The sequence below is a fragment of the Oncorhynchus mykiss genome, chromosome 17 (genome assembly GCF_013265735.2).
Source record: "Oncorhynchus mykiss isolate Arlee chromosome 17, USDA_OmykA_1.1, whole genome shotgun sequence".
In the NCBI taxonomy this organism is placed as follows: Eukaryota; Metazoa; Chordata; class Actinopteri; order Salmoniformes; family Salmonidae; genus Oncorhynchus; species Oncorhynchus mykiss.
In genome coordinates this window covers 64,625,171-64,646,695 of record NC_048581.1, presented here as the reverse complement: position 1 = coordinate 64,646,695, position 21,525 = coordinate 64,625,171, and the positions used below count along the sequence as shown (strand labels likewise).

At 42.3% G+C, this 21,525-nt stretch overlaps 2 protein-coding genes across 4 annotated transcripts in view; both read left to right on the top strand.

Moving 5' to 3' along the window:
• The window catches only part of LOC110494387 (cyclin-dependent kinase 18), a 60,108-nt gene extending 51,366 nt beyond the window's left edge, over positions 1 to 8,742 (top strand). The window contains exons 11-16 of the mRNA XM_036950442.1: positions 5,146 to 5,243; positions 5,359 to 5,464; positions 5,552 to 5,594; positions 5,688 to 5,778; positions 5,906 to 5,983; positions 6,106 to 8,742. Coding sequence (XP_036806337.1) covers positions 5,146 to 5,243; positions 5,359 to 5,464; positions 5,552 to 5,594; positions 5,688 to 5,778; positions 5,906 to 5,983; positions 6,106 to 6,140 — 451 coding nt within the window. The 3' untranslated portion in view covers positions 6,141 to 8,742. The remainder of the gene's footprint in view (positions 1 to 5,145; positions 5,244 to 5,358; positions 5,465 to 5,551; positions 5,595 to 5,687; positions 5,779 to 5,905; positions 5,984 to 6,105) is intronic.
• Positions 8,743 to 8,952: 210 nt separating this feature from the next.
• LOC110494388 (major facilitator superfamily domain-containing protein 4A) lies at positions 8,953 to 20,667 on the top strand. 3 transcript variants are annotated; one of them, XM_021569396.2, is made up of 11 exons: positions 8,953 to 9,641; positions 13,726 to 13,924; positions 14,107 to 14,361; positions 14,597 to 14,726; positions 14,988 to 15,103; positions 15,189 to 15,380; positions 15,855 to 16,002; positions 16,078 to 16,148; positions 16,229 to 16,349; positions 16,435 to 16,473; positions 16,891 to 20,667. In XM_021569396.2, the coding sequence occupies exons 1-11, from the start codon at positions 9,409 to 9,411 to the stop codon at positions 16,893 to 16,895; spliced, it is 1,509 nt and encodes a 502-aa protein (XP_021425071.1). In that variant the 5' UTR covers positions 8,953 to 9,408; the 3' UTR covers positions 16,896 to 20,667. The 3 variants fall into 3 exon arrangements, with proteins under 3 accessions (XP_021425071.1, XP_021425070.1, XP_021425072.1); XM_021569395.2 differs by lacking the exon at positions 16,891 to 20,667 and having other exon boundaries at positions 8,955 to 9,641; positions 16,435 to 16,537; XM_021569397.2 differs by lacking the exon at positions 16,891 to 20,667 and having other exon boundaries at positions 8,959 to 9,641; positions 15,207 to 15,380; positions 16,435 to 16,537.
• Positions 20,668 to 21,525: the final 858 nt, after the last annotated feature.

The following is a 21,525-nucleotide window of genomic DNA, read 5'->3' as shown; positions in this document are numbered from 1 at the left end:
AATTGCATTAGTTTACGTAAGCTCAATCATCCAGCAGGGGACCCACCGATCCTGAAGAGGTTTTAACCTTCATTAACACTACCAGAGTGAAAACCTAAATGAGGGAGAACATGTTTTGATTAGATATGTTTACCACACTATGAATCATCACAGCAACATAGCTAAGCTGTTCCTTTACTTAACTCGCATGTAAGCCACCACTCTTGATGTGAGCAATCACCATGGTGATCATTTCTGCATCACATTCATTAACCTTGAATCTCCAAAGGCTATTATCCAGCAACACAACAATACAGAACCTTTCATAAACTCATTTGCAAAACATTCCTTTCATCAGTGGATGGGTCTCCATCGGCGCAGACACCCTCAGTGATAAACAAAGGGAAGCAGTGTACTCTGACACCCTGCCTCTTACACAGGCCTGCTCGTGATCCCTACACAGTCTTTGATGTGTGTCTGTGTCTCTGTTCTACCGACGAACCTCTTGCTGTGTGTGTGTGTGTGTGTCTGTGTGCAGGGGTGGGGCAGATTAGTGTGTGTGGACATTTTTAACTATACTTACAGTGCCTTGCGAAAGTATTCGGCCCCCTTGAACTTTGCGACCTTTTGCCACATTTCAGGCTTCAAACATAAAGATATAAAACTGTATTGTTTTGTGAAGAATCAACAACAAGTGGGACACAATCATGAAGTTGAACGACATTTATTGGATATTTCAAACTTTTTTAACAAATCAAAAACTGAAAAATTGGGCGTGCAAAATTATTCAGCCCCCTTAAGTTAAGACTTTGTAGCGCCACCTTTTGCTGCGATTACAGCTGTAAGTCGCTTGGGGTATGTCTCTATCAGTTTTGCACATTGAGAGACTGACATTTTTTCCCATTCCTCCTTGCAAAACAGCTCGAGCTCAGTGAGGTTGGATGGAGAGCATTTGTGAACAGCAGTTTTCAGTTCTTTCCACAGATTCTCGATTGGATTCAGGTCTGGACTTTGACTTGGCCATTCTAACACCTGGATATGTTTATTTTTGAACCATTCCATTGTAGATTTTGCTTTATGTTTTGGATCATTGTCTTGTTGGAAGACAAATCCCCGTCCCAGTCTCAGGTCTTTTGCAGACTCCATCAGGTTTTCTTCCAGAATGGTCCTGTATTTGGCTCCATCCATCTTCCCATCAATTTTAACCATCTTCCCTGTCCCTGCTGAAGAAAAGCAGGCCCAAACCATGATGCTGCCACCACCATGTTTGACAGTGGGGATGGTGTGTTCAGCTGTGTTGCTTTTACGCCAAACATAACGTTTTGCATTGTTGCCAAAAAGTTCCATTTTGGTTTCATCTGACCAGAGCACCTTCTTCCACATGTTTGGTGTGTCTCCCAGGTGGCTTGTGGCAAACTTTAAACGACACTTTTTATGGATATCTTTAAGAAATGGCTTTCTTCTTGCCACTCTTCCATAAAGGCCAGATTTGTGCAATATACGACTGATTGTTGTCCTATGGACAGAGTCTCCCACCTCAGCTGTAGATCTCTGCAGTTCATCCAGAGTGATCATGGGCCTCTTGGCTGCATCTCTGATCAGTCTTCTCCTTGTATGAGCTGAAAGTTTAGAGGGACGGCCAGGTCTTGGTAGATTTACAGTGGTCTGATTCTCCTTCCATTTCAATATTATCGCTTGCACAGTGCTCCTTGGGATGTTTAAAGCTTGGGAAATGTTTTTGTATCCAAATCCGGCTTTAAACTTCTTCACAACAGTATCTCGGACCTGCCTGGTGTGTTCCTTGTTCTTCATGATGCTCTCTGCGCTTTTAACGGACCTCTGAGACTATCACAGTGCAGGTGCCTTTATACGGAGACTTGATTACACACAGGTGGATTGTATTTATCATCATTAGTCATTTAGGTCAACAATGGATCATTCAGAGATCCTCACTGAACTTCTGGAGAGAGTTTGCTGCACTGAAAGTAAAGGGGCTGAATAATTTTGCACGCCCAATTTTTCAGTTTTTGATTTGTTACAAAAGTTTGAAATATCCAATAAATGTCGTTCCACTTCATGATTGTGTCCCACTTGTTGTTGATTCTTCACAAAAAAATACAGTTTTATATCTTTATGTTTGAAGCCTGAAATGTGGCAAAAGGTCGCAAAGTTCAAGGGGGCCGAATACTTTCGCAAGGCACTGTATGTGGACCAGAAGTCCCCATAAGAATAGTAAACAAACCCCCAAAAAAGGAAAAAGGCTATTTCTAAGGGGTTTAGGTTTAGAATTAGTGTTAGGGGTTAAAGGTTATATTTAGGAGTTCGGTTGAGGGTTAAGGTTGGGGAAAATAGGATTTTGAACAGGAGTTAATTGTGTGTCCCCACAAGTTTAGCAAAACAAGACTGTGTGTGTGCATGCTGGCTCCCATGTGATGTAATGTTATGATTCCATCAGTGTGTGTGTGTCTCTCCAGGGGTTTGTTATTTCCATGGAGACACTACCAGAGGGGACAGTTTACACGGTCCCAGAACCCACGGGACTGAGTGTCCTCAATTTATCAAGCAAGATATTGAGCCCTGCACGTCTCCTTGCTTTATGAAGGGTTATCCTTTGTGCCTACAACTCAGTGCAACAATTTCAATGTTAAGGTAGACATGTTCAAGTTAAGAAACATCCGTTTTAAGGGAATACTTTAGCTACCCTAATCATGATGTTTCTACTGAACAAGTAGGTTGCTCACCTGCAGGTACTCCGACTCCGAAGTAAGAGTTATTTTGTACCTCCATCCAATCACAATCACTCTATTGAGACATATTGCAGACTCGTTGAAAAAGATGTTGTTCATCTCCTTAAGAACAAAACAGGAGTACATATCTTTCCAGAATTTATCTAAGGATTAAAAACAAGCTTTGCTTGATTTACAATCCGTTATGTCAGTCCTTACCTCCCTGCTGATAAGGGTGGGTTGGTTGTACTCATGGATAGGACTGTTTATGTATAGGAGTGTCAGACAACTTCTTGACAACACCTTTTTACAAGAAACTCAGAAATTACCCTACTTCCCAATTTCAGAACACGATCTTTACCGTCTTAGATGGGTATTTAAGTTCTGGTCAGATAACCAAAAAAGAACACAACTTTTTGGCTTTTCAACACTTAAAATTGCTACTTTTTATACTTTGCCGAAATTACACAAAAATGTTACAAAACCTCCAGGGCGCCCTATTGTAGCGGGCATTGATGCAGAAACGGCACCTTTATCATTTTTTGTTGACTTTTTGATTAGACCACTCGCAGAACAGCTCCCCTCCTTGGTAAAGGACACCAGCAGTATGATCTCTATCATTGAATCTCTTGATCCTCTTCCTGAGAATACTTTGTTAGTTACTTTTGATGTTGAGTTATTATACATTAATATTCCACACGAGGGCGGTATTGAAGCTCTGTAACATTTTCTTCTGCAATGTGATACCTTCCAGTGCATGCTTTATAACATTGGCTGAAATAGTATACACACACACACACCTATTTCACGTGTCATTATTTCTTTATTCAGACGAAGGGTACTGCTATGGGATCCCCCATGACTCCTAACCATGCTCATTTGTATGTGGGTTACATCAATTTTCAATTCTCTCAAAAATACTTTCTTGCCGAACATCATTATTTGGCAACGGCATATTGATGGAGGGGTGATGCCAAAGAGCTCCAGGCATTCCATGCTTTTCTTAAATCTTGTTCTGATCATCTGAGATTTACTATGCAATCTGACACGCGTCAAATCAGTTTCCTTGATCTTCTGCGAGGATAATGTTCTATACACTGATCTTTACAGGAAACCTACTGATCGTAACCGTTTGTTGAGGGCTGATAGTTGTCACCCGATTCCCTTGAAAAACAGTTTGCTCTACAGCCAATTCTGTCGAATCAAAAGAATTTGCAAAAAACGAATCACATTGACAAAAAGAGACGCAAAGAAAATTAAAGTAGAGGGGGTACAAAAATGGTCAGATTAATAATGCCATTGAGAAAATTCAAAACAAACCGAGAAATTATCTTTTTCAAGGTCAGTCTCGCAAAAAGAAGCATTCTTGCGTTCTAACTACCCGCTATTCAAAGTGCTCTGAACAAATTAAGGAAATCGTTCACAAATATTGGCACATTCTAAGATCCGGTGACAGTATCGGTAATGCGTTTTCGACCCTTTGATCATATTCTTGCGGGGCAGAAATCTCAGAGATTAACTGGTAAATGTAGATCCTTCAAACACCCCCAAACAGGGATACAGATCCCAATCAAAGGTGTTATCACATGCTCCACTAAGGCAGTTAGTTATCTTATAACTTGTCCTTGTGGTAAAAATTACGTGGGTAAAACAAAGCGCGAATCTCAGAGCATCGTAGCACCATCAGGTGCAAAAACTCGACTTACCCAGTTGCAGCCCACTTTTTGGAAGCAAACCACTTGATTTTGTCCCTACGTTATATCGGCATCGAACATGTCACCCTCCCTAGGAGAGGGGGTGACCTCGACAATTTGTTAAAACAAGAGGCTGCCTGGGTCTTTCATTTAAAGACCCTTGCTCCCTTTGGACTCAATGTAGACATTGATCTGAAGACTTTGTGATTTGCTATTGTAAATGTTTGTAGTCCCATGTGGCTGAATTGTATCTTTGATCGTATGCTATCCATTTATGTTTTTGGAATGTTATTTTTATATCTGAAGATTAACCAATGATATCAGGCCACACCCGGCCATGATTACAGACACCTGTGTGTGTCCTTTGACACTATATAAAACTAGTGACCCACAGTGTTTGTCATTATACCCTGATGAAGACAGCACTTCTGTCAAAACTTTGGTTATTGCATCTGAGCTCCTAGAGTGTGCGGCTCTCCTTTAATTTTAAGACACTACCACCATTACCACCTCCCTTCAGGCATTAGTCTCCAAAGATCAATTTGCTGTGTTTGTGAGCAGCACATCCATGATGCATCATGGGTAAATGGTGACTGACTGACCTACAAATAATACTGAGTATTTATTTATGACGCAAGGTGATTTGTAGATCAGTCTTGACTCAACTTTAAAGTCGGCTGCAATGTCGAACGTTCCCCTTCACTTTCCATTTAAATCATGTGTCTGTGCTTTGTGTGTGTTAAAAGGGGCGTGGGATGTATTCTATTTGAGATGGCGACGGGTCGTCCCATGTTCCCCGGCTCCACAGTGAAGGAGGAGCTGCACTTAGTCTTCAGACTCATTGGTAATTCTATTCTTTCATTTACACCACAGGGAGCCATCTTGCTGGGGTAAGTAGTGAGGATTCAAATAAATACAGACATAGAATATGAAGAATGACCCTCTCCCGTCTCTCTCAGGTACACCAACCGAGGACAGCTGGCCAGGTATCTCCAATAATGATGAGTTCAGATCCTACATGTTCTCCCAGTACAGACCTCAACCACTCATCAACCACGTGCCCAGGTTACACAACCACAATAAGACCACTTACCAACCACTTGCTCATGTAACATAAATCACAACTAAACAAGTACTGTGTTTCTTCTCCAGGCTGGATAGTGAGGGGATTGACATGCTTACTGCTCTACTCCTGGTAAGAAGCCACTCCTACACCAACCTGTAACCACTAGTGTTGTATACCAAACCGCTATTCTGGTTTTAAGTGTGTATCTCTGTTTTATTTCAGTATGACACTAGGACCAGAGTCTCGGCTGAAGCATCTCTTAGACACCCCTACTTCCTTAGCCTGGGAGAGAACATCCACAGCCTTGTAGACAGTAAGACACACACACAGATGTATTTGACATCAGTCATGTGCTGAGGATGATGTATTAAGTGGCAATTTGTTTTGTGCATTATGTGCAGAAAACAGCATTGACCAATATTTCTCACCCCCCACCTTAGCCTCCTCAGTGTTTTCCCTCAGAGAGATTCAACTACAGAAAGACCCAGGCCACCGCAGCTCAGTGTTCCAGCCTCCAGGTACATTCTCAACACAGCGCAACACATATTACGTCCATAAACCATCACAACAATACGAAACGACTACTGGAAATAAACCATGTTCAGTCATGTCATGCCCGTGTTCTCTTTACCAAACCCAGGTCGAGGAAAGAACAGAAGACAGAGCATATTCTAAAGGATGACCAGCCAGAGGGGTGCAGACCGGGAGAGTCTATTCTAAGAAAGCTTGAAGGAGGAATCGGATTTGAAGACAAACACACACCAATCCCCCCATACAAACACAAATACAAACATGGAGGTCATATCCAGAGCCCTATACTACGAATGTAGTTTGAGGAGTTAGCGAGGTCTCCTCTGAGTTCAACTTGGTTCAACTTTAGCCAGGTACATTTTTATGTCAACTAACCCTTCAGATCTAACCCGCTCTGGGCCAGTCTAAATAAAAGACATTTAAGTGTCTGAACCACGAGTTAAGGACCAATGAAATCAGATTGCATCATCCACGTCATTTGAGGAAGACAACTGATTAAATATTTTATTAGGCAAATGTTTGCGTGTAAAAAAATCCTAATGTTAAAATACCTATCACATTTTATTAATGACAAATGCATTTGAAACATCACACACAGTAGAAATGTTGTATGACTTTATAAAAGTATTTTATTGATGGAGTGGGGAGAAAATGTGCTCATGCATTGATAACCACACCAACGAAATACATCAAAACGTCACTTCTGAAGGTCCATTTCAAATAATATCCTGCTGAATTTTGATTTTGGCACAAATGAAAATGTGGCACTGACTTGCCCATGAATTGATGTTTCAACATTGTCTCAATGAAGAGTTCGGGGTTCGACTACTCACATGCACGCACAGTTACAACCCTGCTAGGGTTAGCGGCAGGCGGACGAGCAATATCCACCGTTGTAGAACGGTTGAAGCCCGAGCTGGAATTGGAAGCTAACTGAAGCTGGCTAGCTTCAGAAAACACTGAGTAGATAGATCTAGTTTGCATCGTAGTATACCCCTCTGGTCAACCTCAAAGGTCTTTCCTGGTTAAATAAAAGTTAGATGAACAAACATATCTGATCCCCTCACGCTCCCGAGAACAGAGAATGGATACAGACAGGGTTTCTGAGAATGAGCTTGCACTGCACCTCAAAAGGTTTGGAGATTAGGTCCCTCACTCCATACAGATCCTATTAAATTGCTAAAAGGAGCTATGTCATAAACCCTCAAAGTTCCAGAATGGGATGATAATGGCAGCTATTTTGGTCAGGGAGAAATCCAAAACAGTCTAATTGGAATGAATGGCAGTAGAGGCATAATCTTGATTTTACTTATGCAAGAAAATAAAAGTAAGACGTGGTATAGCAGAAATTGTGTAAAACATTGTCATATAATTATACCGTTTATGGGGATTTTTTTTAAACCAATTCTCTATAAATAGCCTATAGAATGAATATATATTATATAAACAGACAATAAATGTCTAAATTATTGATTCCTTCAAAAGCTATGAGTGTTATATGATACAAAATCAGTACTTGTTGCATTTGCAACTTGTCAGGGTATGGCTATTGATTGACAGCATTGCTTGTATGGAATGTTGGCATATTGCCAGTTAATTTGACAAAATATTGGAATCATTCCACTTAAAATGGTTGGCTAGTTAGATAAACATACCGTGCAGATAATCTTCAAATTCATTGTTTTACACAATATCTTATCACAGAACTGGCTTATCAACTCCCTTGCCAAAATGGCTGACCTTTTATACCGTCATAAGAAGGTTAATGTCCATTCTCTGATGCGCAGTCGGGCATCAACCATAAAATTAATGTTCAAAACAATAGTGACGAAATGTGCAACCCATGAATATTAGCATTCTACTGTCATGTTAGTAATACACTGGATTCCCACTGCTGATTCTGGGGACTGACCAGGAACTCTCTCCCATTCTCCTACTCAGTAACCTCCCCTCAGCCCCATGCAGACATCCAAGCCAACCAATCACTCTGCATGTTTCACTGACCTCTTCTCTTTTCGCCAAATCTACTTCTCCCTTTCCATTCCTTCTGTCCATGCCTACCGTGAATCTGCTAAAAGCTGTCTGCCCAGCACTTTCACATCTGATTAAGTAAAGGAGACAAGGAAAAGAAGCCACTTTAGACTAATGAGGTGCAGTTAGCTTTACCACACACGGGAGAAGAAGCCAATACTCTTATAGAGCTACCTTTCCATGTGTCCTTTGCTTTCTCACCCCCAAACTGAAAGAATTGAAGAGGTGAAAGCAATATGGTGGACACTGTCAGTGGTCATGAAGGAAAGAAGGTGAGAGTCAAGCCATTTAAAATCGTTGGGATCCACTGGGAGAGATGGTGATATGTGTGTTACACTTTAAAACTTCCACTCTCTATTTTAGCAACCCATGAGGCAGAAGTATTATTGTATGTGTTTTGTTGTGGTAAATTAAGATATTTTAAGTACTTGTAATGAAAGGAAATATGTATTTTAACAGATGTTTTCATGTTCTTTCTCAGTGAATTTTATGCCAGATGAAACAAGAGAGGACTCTATTAAATGACTGTAGATGTCTAAATGTTTTATAAAAGACAAGTATATTTAGATTTTGTATGAAATGTGATATTCTTGTGTGATTTGTTTACTGCGCTATCATTAAAACCAGAAACTGAATGTATTGTGATCGCCAAGAAGCCAAACGTGATCAAATAAGAAATAACAAATAAATGAATACATTATATCACTCTGTAGTACATTGACTAGCTCTCATTCAGTACTAATACAGTATACAATACAGTCTGAGTGTCTTCCATTATGATTGAAAAGAAAGAGAACATTTGAAGTGTTCAACAGGCCTTGCCACAATTCCCAATCTGTCTTTAATACCACGTTGGCTATCTAATCATCCTTATTTTGTTACTCATGATCCTTTGTATGATATTGACTAATCTACCTATTGAGACCATGAGGACCGACAGGTGGCGCTAGCTCCACAACAGAGGCCAAATAGACAGGTCTACAGATATATTTCATAAACAGATCCAGAAAATGTAGTCATCCATACAAATGCATTACACGGAAAATAACGCGTAATCATGACACTTCACATCGCCGTGGAAGATGCCCTAGTCTCCTACACTGCGGCACAGTTAACTGATGGACATCGGTTTCCAGGGGAGGGCACTGCTAGTTCGACAGGTTTATCAGCGTGACGTGACTGGAAGGCAAATAAAAGTTTATCAACTCTCCGTAACAACCATATATGCTAGCCATATGCAGGCATCCCAACTTTGCCAGTCCACTTAAACAAACGTCAAGGGTTGTGTTGTCGGCGCGCTTAAAGATTCCTTAAAACCTTCCTCCCAATGAAACCATAACCTGCTCCAGCGTTCATCACGCAACCCACAAGCAACAACGAGATGATGTTAGTAGATGATCGTGTCTGGGCTCTGTTCAAGGGACACTGGCAGCACACACTGACTTACTGGAGCGTGTTCTTCAGTTTCGGGCTGTGTATCGCGTTCCTGGGGCCGACCATCCTGGACCTGAGGTGTCAGACTCAGTCCACTCTGCAGGAGATCACTTGGGTCTTCTTCGCCCAACAGCTCTTCCTCATGCTGGGGAGCGCCCTGGGAGGACTCTTCAAGAAGACGTGAGTGAAAGCTGTCTGGTTTTGACTAGATGGTATACAGTTAATGTCAGAATTTACTTCTCGTAGCAGGCAAGGATAATTTCCATAGGTTCGAGGAATTCGTTTAAGGTTAGGCTAGCCCAGGGTTTCCCAAACTCGGTCCTGGTCCCCCCTCCCTGGGTGCACGTTTGGATTTTTGACACAGCTGATTCAAATAACCAACTCCTCATCCAGCTTTGATTACTTGAATCAGCCTTGTAGTTAGTGCTAGGGAAAAAAACTAATTGCACCCAGTTTCTGATGAACTCCACCAATGGAGTTGAGCAGAGACCAGGCTTTGTAGAATTCAGCTTGGACTACATTCACCCCAAGTCAATACTTACAATAATTGTACTATGAAACGCTTACCTTGTACCTATGTTTGTCCTCTGTAGTGTTATGATTAGTTTACTGAAATCCATACTTTTTAATAAAACCTTAATCAAATACAACCAGACTATATCCTTGTTGCCATCTTAGAGCAGCAGCAATGAGCAAACAGTCATTGGTTGATTTGATTAAATGTTTTTTTTAAAGTATATATTTCAGCAAACAAAAGGCACGCACGCAAATACAGAGGACAAACATAGGTACAAGGTAAGCATTTCATTATTTACATTTTTGGAAGTATTGACCTTGGGCAAATCGATGTAGTCGGAGCTGAATTCGACAAAGCCTGGTCTCTGCTCAACTCCGTTGGAGTTCATCAGAAACCTTATTCATCATGGAGTTGAGTTGTCAGCTAGGTTTATGCAGGTACAGACTGGGACCAGAAACTGCCCAGCATCTATTACACACCCGCCCTTTTATGTTGAGGCCCCCATTTATTAGCCAAATAATAATTTATGCAGGGCCATTAGGCTAAAGATGGCCCAGCGGATCTGACATTTACCACCAGAACTGCTCTATGACAAAGATAGCCTCAAACTCAGCTCTGGACCTCGAAGCCAGTTCCACTGCTTTTTCTTCTTCTCATTGTTCCTCTCTAATCATGAACTGATTTAGATTTGGGACACCAGGTGGGTGCAATTAATTATCAGGTAGAACAGGAAACCAGCAGGCTCTGGACCTCATAGGGTAAGAGTTGAATTCCCCTGGTCTTATAATATTGATAAGACACTGACCACTCTAACAATGGAAATGCGTCCTCAAAGATGGGAGGAGGCGAGATCAGGTGGGACCATTCTAGCCAATGAGGGCAGATATGCTTGTAACAGGCCATAGAGATAGATAGAAGGGTGATCTTTATCTGTGCCATTTTAGCTTCTGTGACAGCATGGGCAGCGCTATAATGGACCCTTTGTGTCCGGAAGTAATTTAGCCATTTATTGTAGAGTTGCTATTTTCTTGAGTTTTCACGTGTCAATTAACTTGTGATATTACTGGAATGCTCATTATACAATGATCAAAAATATAAACACAACATGTAAAGTGTTGTTTTCATTAACAGAAATAAAGGATCCCAAAAAATTTCCATACGCACAAAAAGCTTATTTCTCTCATTTTGTGGACAGATTTGTTTACATCCCTGTTAGTAAGCACCTTGCTAAATTGTCTGATACCAGCCACCCAAACAGCTGATGAAACTGTGGCTTTGCACAACTGAAGAATGTCTGCACAAACGGTCAGAAACCGTCTCAGAAGCTCATCTGCATGCTCGCCATCCTCACCAGGGTCTTAACCTGACTGCAGTTCGGCGTCACAATCTACTTCAGTGGGCAAATGCTCACTTTCGATGGCCACTGGCTCGCTGGAGAAGTGTGCTCTTCACGGATGAATCCCGGTTTCAACTGTTCCGGCCAGATGGCAGACAGCATGTGTGGCATTGTGTGGACGAGTGGTTTGCTGATGTCAACCTTGTGAACAGAGTGCCCCATGGTGGTGGTGGGGTTATGGTATGGGCAGGAAGGCATAAGCTATGGACAAGGAACACTAGCATTTTACTGATGGCAATTTGAATGCACAGAGATACAGTGATGAAAGTCTGAGGCCCATTGTCATTCCATTAATCCGCCATCACCTCATGTTTCAGCATGATAATGCCCTGCCCCATGTCGAAAGGATCTGTACCCAATTCCTGGAAGCTGAAAAAGCTGAAAAAGATCAGACTGTTTCCGAACTCATTCATTCAGGCTCTCTACAAAAAACTTGTTCCAGGCCACGGTCAGCGCAGCAACCAAGATGACAAACTCCTGAAAGTCCACTTCGCCGTCTTTGTTTTCATCCAGATCACTCATGATCTTCTCTACTACCATAGGGTCCTTACTTGCCGCCAGGAAATCACTCACCAGACATTGAGCATGTTTAGGATGCTCTGGATCGACATGTATGACAGCGTGTTCCAGTTCCTGCCAATATCTTGCAGCTTTGCACAGTCATTGAAGAGGAATTGGACAACATTCCACAGGCCACAATCAACAGCCTGATCAACTCTATGCGAAGGAGGATGTGTCGCGCTGCATTACTGTTTTTTTGATTCACCCCCCTTCCTTTTTATTACGGTATCTGTGACCAACACATGCATATCTGTTACCCTAGTCATGTGAAATCCATAGATTAGGGTCTAATTTATTTCAATTGACTGACTCCCTTATATGAACTGTAACTCAGTAAATCTTTGAATTGAATGAAATTGTTTCATGTTGCATTTAATATTTTTGTTAAGTATTAAGTCTGATTTAATCCACAAATATGATAGTCCGTTTAAAAGGTTAAGGCAGCGGTTCCCAAACTAGGGGTCGCGACCCCATGTGGCTTTGCCTGATATAAATCCAGAAAAAATACAACAAAATATATATTATAATATCGTCTTTGTATCTCAATCATTGTACTGTGGTTAACCTTAACGTTCAATTCAACCAGAGAGCACCCTTAGATCATGGGTAAAAGCTGCACTTGACCATTACACTTGAATCATTCCCACAGTGAATGGCTAGGCTTGCTACGCCATGAAACCACACACTATCGCAGAACACTTTTATATTACCGGCCGGCGGCCGCAATTGATATGGTGAATAAAATGTGTGGGGAGACACAGAAACTCACATCAATACCTTTGTCAGATAACTGTTAAACCAAGCATTTATGCTACTGCTAGCAATCAAGAGGAAACTCTGACTGAACGACTCAAACTCCCCAGGTTACGCCCTCCAAATGGACGTTAGCTGTCGAGATGCCCATGCAATGACTTATGTTCGGTATACGTGTCGATGCCAACAAGGCCTTGAGCCTGACTGAGTGTGAATCTCAGTGATGCTCATGAATTGAAAAGTTGAGTATTTTGCTCTCTCACCACCCCAGAATATAACAAATGATTTCCCTCTGACAACTGGAAATATTGTTCCTATACTAATTACGTTTGTTTGAACCAAATGTATCTGTCTGTCCTTGTGACCTTCACATATCTCCAGTTCAATAGTTCTGCTCCGATATGTTTCCTGAGCTACTGCCACATGACTGGTGTTTAAATACACATACACCTGTATCAGAGCTGAAGAGATAGAGAGGAGAGAGAGAAAATGGTGAGAAGAGCGCGAGAGACGTGGGGGAGGGAGAGACCTAGAAAAAAAAGAGATTTACATTCTGTTTTTAATTGCAGCTTGTTGAACAGAACATTACTACTGAGGCCACTACACAGTTAGTGGAAAGTTGGCAAGGCAGCAGTGTAGATAAGGCGTCTCCTGCTGTACACAAGGTGCCTCAGGGGGTCTGATAAACCAGGTAAATAAATGGCTCTTACCTAGGTATTGGGTCAAGGTGACATTCCAGCTACAATACTGCCCACGTTAGCAGAGCTGGAAAAACAGCCCCTCATCTACCCCTCCATGGAGTTGCCTCTAGCACCGGGCTAAGGCCAGAGAGGGAGCAAAAGAGGGCTGGGTCCCGTCACTTCCTGGATGGCAGACCAGATGAGACTGGAAGTGGAGAGAGGGTCAGTAAGGGTGCTCAATTCAATGAAACAGAGGGAGCTATAAATTGTAGTTAAATGAAAACACTTCTTTCCCAAAAGCCACTATTACCCAAAAGAGTGCTCTAATATCCTCCCCCCCCCCCCACCCCTTTCCAGGCTCCGCTGCTCCCTCTCAGCTCTCTTCGTCTCCAGTCTTGTCATCTCCGTGGTGTTTGCCATCATCCCACTTTGCCACCATGTGCTGATGCTGGCTGTTGCCATGGCGATATCTGGCACGGCAATGGGGGTGATTGACACCATCGCCAACCTGCAGCTGGTGAAGCTCTACCAGAAAGACTCAGCCATTTTCCTACAGGTCAGGGAGAGGCAGGAGGAAGGGATGGGGGGGAGGAGAAAGTAATGGGGGTCAGGGGTATTTTGATCACAAATTATGCAAAGATGATTCAAAGAACAGGTGGTCATTTTCTCTCCTTCTCCCACCATACCCCCCTCCATTTTCCTTTCTTTCTCTCCCATTCCTCCCTGTCTTCTACCCAGGTCCTGCATTTCTTCATAGGGCTGGGAGCGTTGGTCAGTCCCCTGGTAGCAGACCCATTCCTGTCGGAGGGGAGTTGTGTTCTGGGGGGGAACATGACAGCCAACTCCTCCACTGACCTCCATCACCTCCGCAGCTACCTGGCAGGTAAGGGGACAACCCCTCTGCACAACGTATCCCACCACTACCACCTCCACACAGAGGGCATCATCACCACCAATGTGTCCTACGCATTCTGGATCATGGCTCTTATCAATGTAAGTGTATGAACACTTTGTTAGCAGTTGGATTGTGGTGATGTGGCTGTAGGTTGGTGTTGTAGGTTGATACTGTAGCTGCAGGTTAGCATTTGAATAGCAAAACAAAAGGGAGATTGTTCTGCAAGGCAGGCTTCCTCGATCACTGAAATGGCTCTTTTGCATAGACCGTAACGAGGGAGTCACAGAGAGAGACATGTTTTATTTTTTACAACTGCGTGCGTGTTCTGTCTAGCTGCCTGTACCAGTAGCAGTGTATGTCTTGATGTATCGTGAGAGGCTGTTCCCCTGCTCGAACCACAGCCCACGTCTACTGGACAAGGAGAAAAACTCACAGAAGAACCAACAGGACCACAATATCCAGGGTAAGACCACCCCTTACCCAACTCAGGGTAAGCCTCACAATGCTCCCCTCACACCTCCACAGATCCAGTGTTAAACCCCCCCCCCCCCTCAAATATATACAATGGCTGCCAGGGTAGAATCCCATACAGCCCCATCTCCAAATGTCTCACCAACTAAAACATGGCTAGTGCTGGGCTGGAATAAAAGCCTGCACAACCTGTAGCGCTACAGGTGTGGGGTTGAAGACCCCTAAACGAAACCTTCCTGTGCTGTCCATCCAGGTCACGGGGGTTTGTTTGGCTGCTGTAACTATGCTGATGTGAAGGATCGCCCTGCCTCCTATTTCCTCCTCTACATTCTGGGTGGAGCCGTGCTCTTCATCACTGACGGCATAATAGTGAGACTGAATAGCCCCCCCCCCCCCCCCCCCCCCAAACACACACAACTGTTAGTGCTATCACCATCAGCCTTCTAACCTACAGATTTGTTCTCTTACACAGGGTTCTTACACAGGATTCATTTACACCTACGCAGTGTCTCCTCCCCTCTCTCTGCCTCACAAGACGGCAGGCTGTCTGACCAGTGTGTTCTGGGCATCCGTCACCGCGGGCAGACTGGCGTCTATATATCTGTCATACAGATACACACAACAACGACTCATCTCGGTCAGCCTGGTACGGACACACACTTGTGTTTTTGCATTCTGTATGAGTAGTGAAGTGAAACCGCTTTTAAAACAGATGTTATTTGAGAGATGATGAAATATTTGATGGGTGTTTTTAAAACAGTCCAGTGGATGGCTTTCTTGCACACGCACAGTATACACACACACAATGCATCCATGCACACGTGAAGAGCAAGAAACGCAATTTGAATTCAAATAGTCATACATATCTGCATCAATGTTATTTTGTGTTTCTTTGCGTTTCTTGCTCTTCACGTGTGCATTGTGTGTGTGTATACTGTGCGTTTCATGCGAAATGCATAGCAAGCATATAGATGCTTAACAAGTGTATAGATTACAGGTGGTAGATAATGCTGATGTCCTTACAACATTTAGGGAAAAAGGCATGGACATGATATGACCATGTGAAAATAAATAATTTACCTCCACTGTCCTGCGCTCCCTCCCTCTCTCTGTGTTTCAGGCAGGGATGATGGCGGTGCAGTGTCTGCTGTTGATCCTGTACTCCAGCCCTGTGTTCCTCTTCATGGGGACGTGTGTGTTAGGCCTCTTCATCAGCAGTGTGTTCCCCTGCATGGTGGCCCTCACAGAAGACATGGTCAACTATAAAGGTATGTGCGCACACACACACAGTAAGAAAGCTGTATTTAAATGTTAAAGGGTAAAGTGTCCTCTCCCCATCTTAGGGTGTGCCACTACTGTCCTGGTGACCAGTGCTGGTACAGGAGAGATGGTGCTGCAGCTTCTCACAGGACAGGTAAGGAACTCAGGGGGGTTACTGCTCTGTGAATAGGCTAGCCTGTGTTCTCTAGGTGTAATGCGTCTTTCTCTCTTCAGTTGATCCACAGTAAAGGCAGTTATAGTTTCATGTTGGTTGGTATGATATCATCCTGCATCGGATTCACAGTATTCCTGGGCCTAATCTACATCCAGCATCTACACAAGAGCTCCCAAGCAGGTACACACTCACACATACATCAACAGGTTGTGAGGAAACTATTTTAGTCAACTAAATCTCAAATCGTATTTATTTCCCTCCACAGCCACTAGTAAGGAAATGGCCATGACAGAGAAGCCTTCAAGTGAGTAAGAGAGGCCGTGAGGATGAATCAATGGAAAGAGAGGACTGTTTAAACAAATGGTGGAGAAACAGAAATGACCCAAATGTTTAAAATGGCTGGAGGAAAGACAGTCCAATGTTACCCGACTTCAGTCCCTCTGCTCCTTTCATCCAGCTCTCAACACCTAGACAATCAAGTTAAACCCCCCCCCCAGATCAAACAAACTGATTGATTCAGCTGGCCTTATATACCAAAATACATCTTCCAATTTATCATTCTAAGCAGTATGAGTGGAGACAGTATTGTATGTTTTTGAACTGGGAAATGTTTTATGCACTACCTGTCTGACCATGACTGTAGCATTCATAAACCAGGAGTTGGGAGAGTAAATGTTAACTTGTTCATGTCTTTTTAAATGCTCTCTGACCCATGACACAGTGTAAAGCCATGAACAGGTGGAGACCAAAGCTTCCTCCATTGGCATGCTGTTTATTCAAACTCAACGGCAGCTGGTGTCCTGCTGGATCCTTACTGCTCCATGTCTTATAGAGCGTTCATGTAGACAGTGACCCGTGTGACTCCAGTGGAGTGGTCACATGAGGACAGATGGTGTTGCTATGTGAGCAAGGTGTGGTGGTTAGTTACCTCGTAAAACTCACTGGATTAGGAAAACATACTTCCAAATCTAGTCTTCAGAGGCTAAGGAACAGACAAACAGGGTGACTAGAGCAAGGTTTTTTTAATAGTCTTCTGTTAAACGTTTCCTATTTCACCTCAAACACAAACAGCTTGTAAACATTTGAAAAGCATTGAACAAATAATTTACAGAAGTGAACAAAACAAGAACGATAGAAGCAAATGTACTGGTTTCATAATTGAATTGTGATTCAAATAAAAACAATTGTTAAAATGTATTTTTTTTTTACAGAAATATCCACTAGGTGTAATGCTGGGTTGAATAGGGTCGAATGAATGAAACCTGAATCAGAATGATCACACCTACAATATGGCTGCCTATTCAGAGGTTGTCTTTATCAAAACTGGTCATATTATAGAACTCTGACTACTGTATCAAGTTAACAAATCTAACTCTTTAGAAAATACACATTTGTAATAGGGCTTAACTAAAGGGACTCTGCCACTTTAAGAGGCATTAGGATTTTAAATGAAGCAATCAGCAGTTGAAATGATAAAGCGGTGACTCACCCTTGTTTCGGTAAAAAGCTGAGGATGGGGCTGGAGAAATGTAAGCACTCAAATTCAGATGGATGCGAGGACTATATCAAAACTATAGTTTTAAACATGTTTTGAGGCTATATAGTGTTTGTTTACGTTTACTTTTTTTTCAAACACGAGTAAAACAAGCTTATTCTGGGTTCTGTTGGCCAGGAGATTTGAACTAAGCTCAATAGGTACATATTCATAAGTCAAATGGATGTAGCAACTGCTGATTGCCCCTTTAAAGACGCACTTCCTTAGAATAAACATTTTAAATGTAATCTTTAGATTTGCAATATTAAAGTATTTTGTGCATAGTTTTACTGTTGATTTGGGAAAATAAATGTACAGAATTCGTTTACAACTATAATTAGGGTTAATATAGATTTTTCAAACACAGGAAAAAAAGTTATTTAAAACAAAGGACAAATCCAATACGACAGGTACCCTATTGTTCTAAGTGCCAATGTTGACACACACACACACACAATATTAAAGTCCAATGCATCAGTTTTTCAACATCAAATATTTTATGGGCAACGATTACCTTACTGATTGTTTAATAAAATTTGTCAAAAAGCAACAAAAATAGCAATATCTCAATCAATAATTTTGCTAGGACTGTCAGGGAGTGGTCTGAGTGGGGAGGGGGAAACCGAAAAGGAGTTAGGTTTGGAATTGTTTCTTATTGGTCTATTAACTAATTTACCGCATGGTGTCGCCATAGAAGGCCAAAACTCCATCCCACCAAAACGGGCTTAAATTTCAGGCAGTCTTTTCAAACAGCTCTTAAACAGAAAGGGCATTATCATTTTCACAATATCATTTTCACAATTTCATTATTCTTCCAACCTCTGGATGGATGGATAAAAACACATGAAATCAAGTCTGACTGCACTGGGCCTTTAACAATATCAAAATACTTAACAAAGACGGATTTAAGTTTCCCTCTGTAAGGCTTTGATTTGCAAATAGTCAAATGTCATCATCACTTCCCAACACTGAGTAAAGAAAACCCACGGAAAAAACAAAATCAAATAAGACATCAGCGTTAAAAACAGACTGCAGAACAGCATTGAGCCTAGCATCTGGCCATGTTACAAAAACACATTACAATTCAGTCGGGGGGGTAAATGGAATTCAGCTGAAGTAAATACACACTTGTGTTATTTGATTGTCTTATTTACTTGTCAGATACAGAGGGAAAGGGAGCTTTGATTGTGTATGGAAAATGTCTTAGTTGTGCAAAATCGAGCTTAGCAGAATCACTCTAAACAGGATTCTGGTACATTAAAACCTCATTCATTTTCCTGATTCACAGGACTTGCAAATGTGGGTGACGATATTCCATACTGCTGGAATCCTTAATTGTGAAACAGCCACGTCCGTTTGCGATATTAGAACAAAGAAGTTACTGCAAACAGTTTTTTCCCCCCTCGGACATCATTGTACGCACGATAGAAGACCTATGTCCTGCATTTTTTTTCTCAGCTCGGCCAGAATAACAACAACAATGGTGGTGTGGCCAGGGGCACAGATTCCATCTTTAAGGCAACTGTCATTAAAATCAAAATAACTATACAAACCTGTTCTAAAACATGAATCATACAAAGAAAATGTGTTAAGTCACAAACCATATTGCTTTGTGTCATACTTTGTGAACACCCTGTGTGGGTTTTCTCCCAGTAGCCTGGGTACCAGACTGGTTATGCCTTCAACCATGCCACATCAGTGCCCTTCCCAAAGTCTTGGCACGGTGACATGTTGGCAAAGCAGAAACAGACTGACACCAACCAGGCTATTCACTGGCCATGTCATGGGAATGGCTGTTTCACCCCCACCTGTTAGTTCAATGGGAGAGGAAACATACTGTACATAGGAGAGCAGACATTAGACAAGTAAAGGACTGGTAGAAATCTAGAATACTTACACTCTGTATTCTAGTACTTCACCAAATACTGTTGTAGTGCTCTGTTGAAGTTTGCGCCCAGGGAGACCAGGGCAGTGGGGAGGAGGGTAGAGAGTGGACAGGGGAGGGGATGGCTGTTCCCACACTCCTCAGGTTTGGCTTTAGAGGTTTAAGGCACCACGTTAACATGGCTGATTCTTATGGCGCAACCTTACAGGTTAGTGACAAACTCCTCTGCCATCCAACAATTCAATTCTATCAGAGTCCAGATGTGATTTCCCTTCACACATTTCATGTTTTCCTTATAGCTTCACAACAGAAATGCACAGCCTTAGGGTTAGTTTATGGCGAGGATCCTTATTTGCTCAATCTCCACAAGGTTAGTAGTTATTTGGCAAAGGAGGTGATATTAATCTGTCCAACTATCTGAGGCGGCAGGGTTGTTTATAAGTTAGGAATGTGGTTAAGGCTAGGTTTTAGGTTGGGGTTACAGTAAGGGTTATGGCTTCTCATAAACTGACCTATAGCCATAGGGCCTTTTTGCATACATAAATTCAATATCTTCCAAGCATCACACATGCATAAGTCCCATAAATATGCATGTTTTTCTCTGGTAGAGACTGAGGTGGTTTGGTTCTGTTCTGATTTGGCTGCCTGTATACTGGTCTAAGTGAGAGAATTACAGTAAGGACATTTTGTTATGGCAAAAGACCATTACACACCGCAGAGAGCAGAGTCACGACCTCACACTGCTTCACTTATAGTGGCAGGCCTCGCACTGCTTCATATATACTGGCAGGCCTCGCACTGCTTCATATATACTGGCAGGCCTCGCACTGCTTCATATATACTGGCAGGCCTCGCACTGCTTTATATATACTGGCAGGCCTCGCACTGCTTTATATATACTGGCAGGCCTCGCACTGCTTTATATATACTGGCAGGCCTCGCACTGCTTTATATATACTGGCAGGCCTCGCACTGCTTTATATATACAGGTAGGCCTCGCACTGCTTCATGCAGTTGAAGTCGGAAGTTTACATACAGGTTGGAGTCATTAACTCGTTTTTCAACAAACTATAGTTTTGGCAAGTCGGTTAGGACAAGTCATTTTTTCCAGCAATTGTTTACAGACAGTGACTTATAAGTGAAATAATCTATCACAATTCCAGTGGGTCAGAGAATTACATACACTAAGTTGACTGTGCCTCGAAACAGCTTGGAAAATTCCAGAAAATTATGTCATGGCTTTAGAAGCTTCTGATAGGCTAATTGACATAATTTGAGTCAATTGGATGTATTTCAAGGCCTACCTTCAAACTCAGTGACTCTTTGCTTGACATCTTGGGAAAATCTAAAGAAATCAGCAAATAGAACTGTTTGGCCATAATAACCATCATTATGTTTGGAGGAAAAAGGGAGAGGCTTGCTAGCCGAAGAACACCATCCCAACCGTGAAGCACGGGGGTGGCAGCATCATGTTGTGGGGGTGCTTTACTGCAGGAGGGACTGGTGCACTTCACAAAATAGATGGCATCATGAGGTACGAAAATTATGTGGATAAATTGAAGCAACATCTCAGGAAGTTAAAGCTTGGTCGCAAATGGGTCTTCCAAATGAACAAAGACCCCAAGCATACTTCCAAAGTTGTGGCAAAATGGCTTAAGGACAAAGTCGAGGTATTGGAGTGGCCATCAAAACCCTGACCTCAATCCCGCAGAAATATTGTGGGCAGAACTGAAAAAGCGTGTACGAGCAAGGAGGCCTACAAACCAGACTCAGTTACACCAGCTCTGTCAGGAGGAATGGGCCAAAATTCCCCCAACTTATTGTGGGAAGCTTGTGGAAGTCTACCCGAAACGTTTGACCCAAGTTAAACAATTTAAAGGCAATGCTACCAAATACTAATTGAGTGTATGTAAACTTCTGACCCACTGGGAATATGA

Excerpts from the sequence above, each read along its gene's own strand:
- LOC110494388 (XM_021569395.2), top strand. The coding sequence starts at position 9,409 with ATGATGTTAGTAGATGATCGTGTCTGGGCTCTGTTCAAGGGACACTGG. Across the intron at positions 15,104-15,188 it reads TCATCACTGACGGCATAATA|ATTTGTTCTCTTACACAGGG; the intron begins GTGAGACTGAAT and ends TCTAACCTACAG. Across the intron at positions 15,381-15,854 it reads GACTCATCTCGGTCAGCCTG|GCAGGGATGATGGCGGTGCA; the intron begins GTACGGACACAC and ends TCTGTGTTTCAG.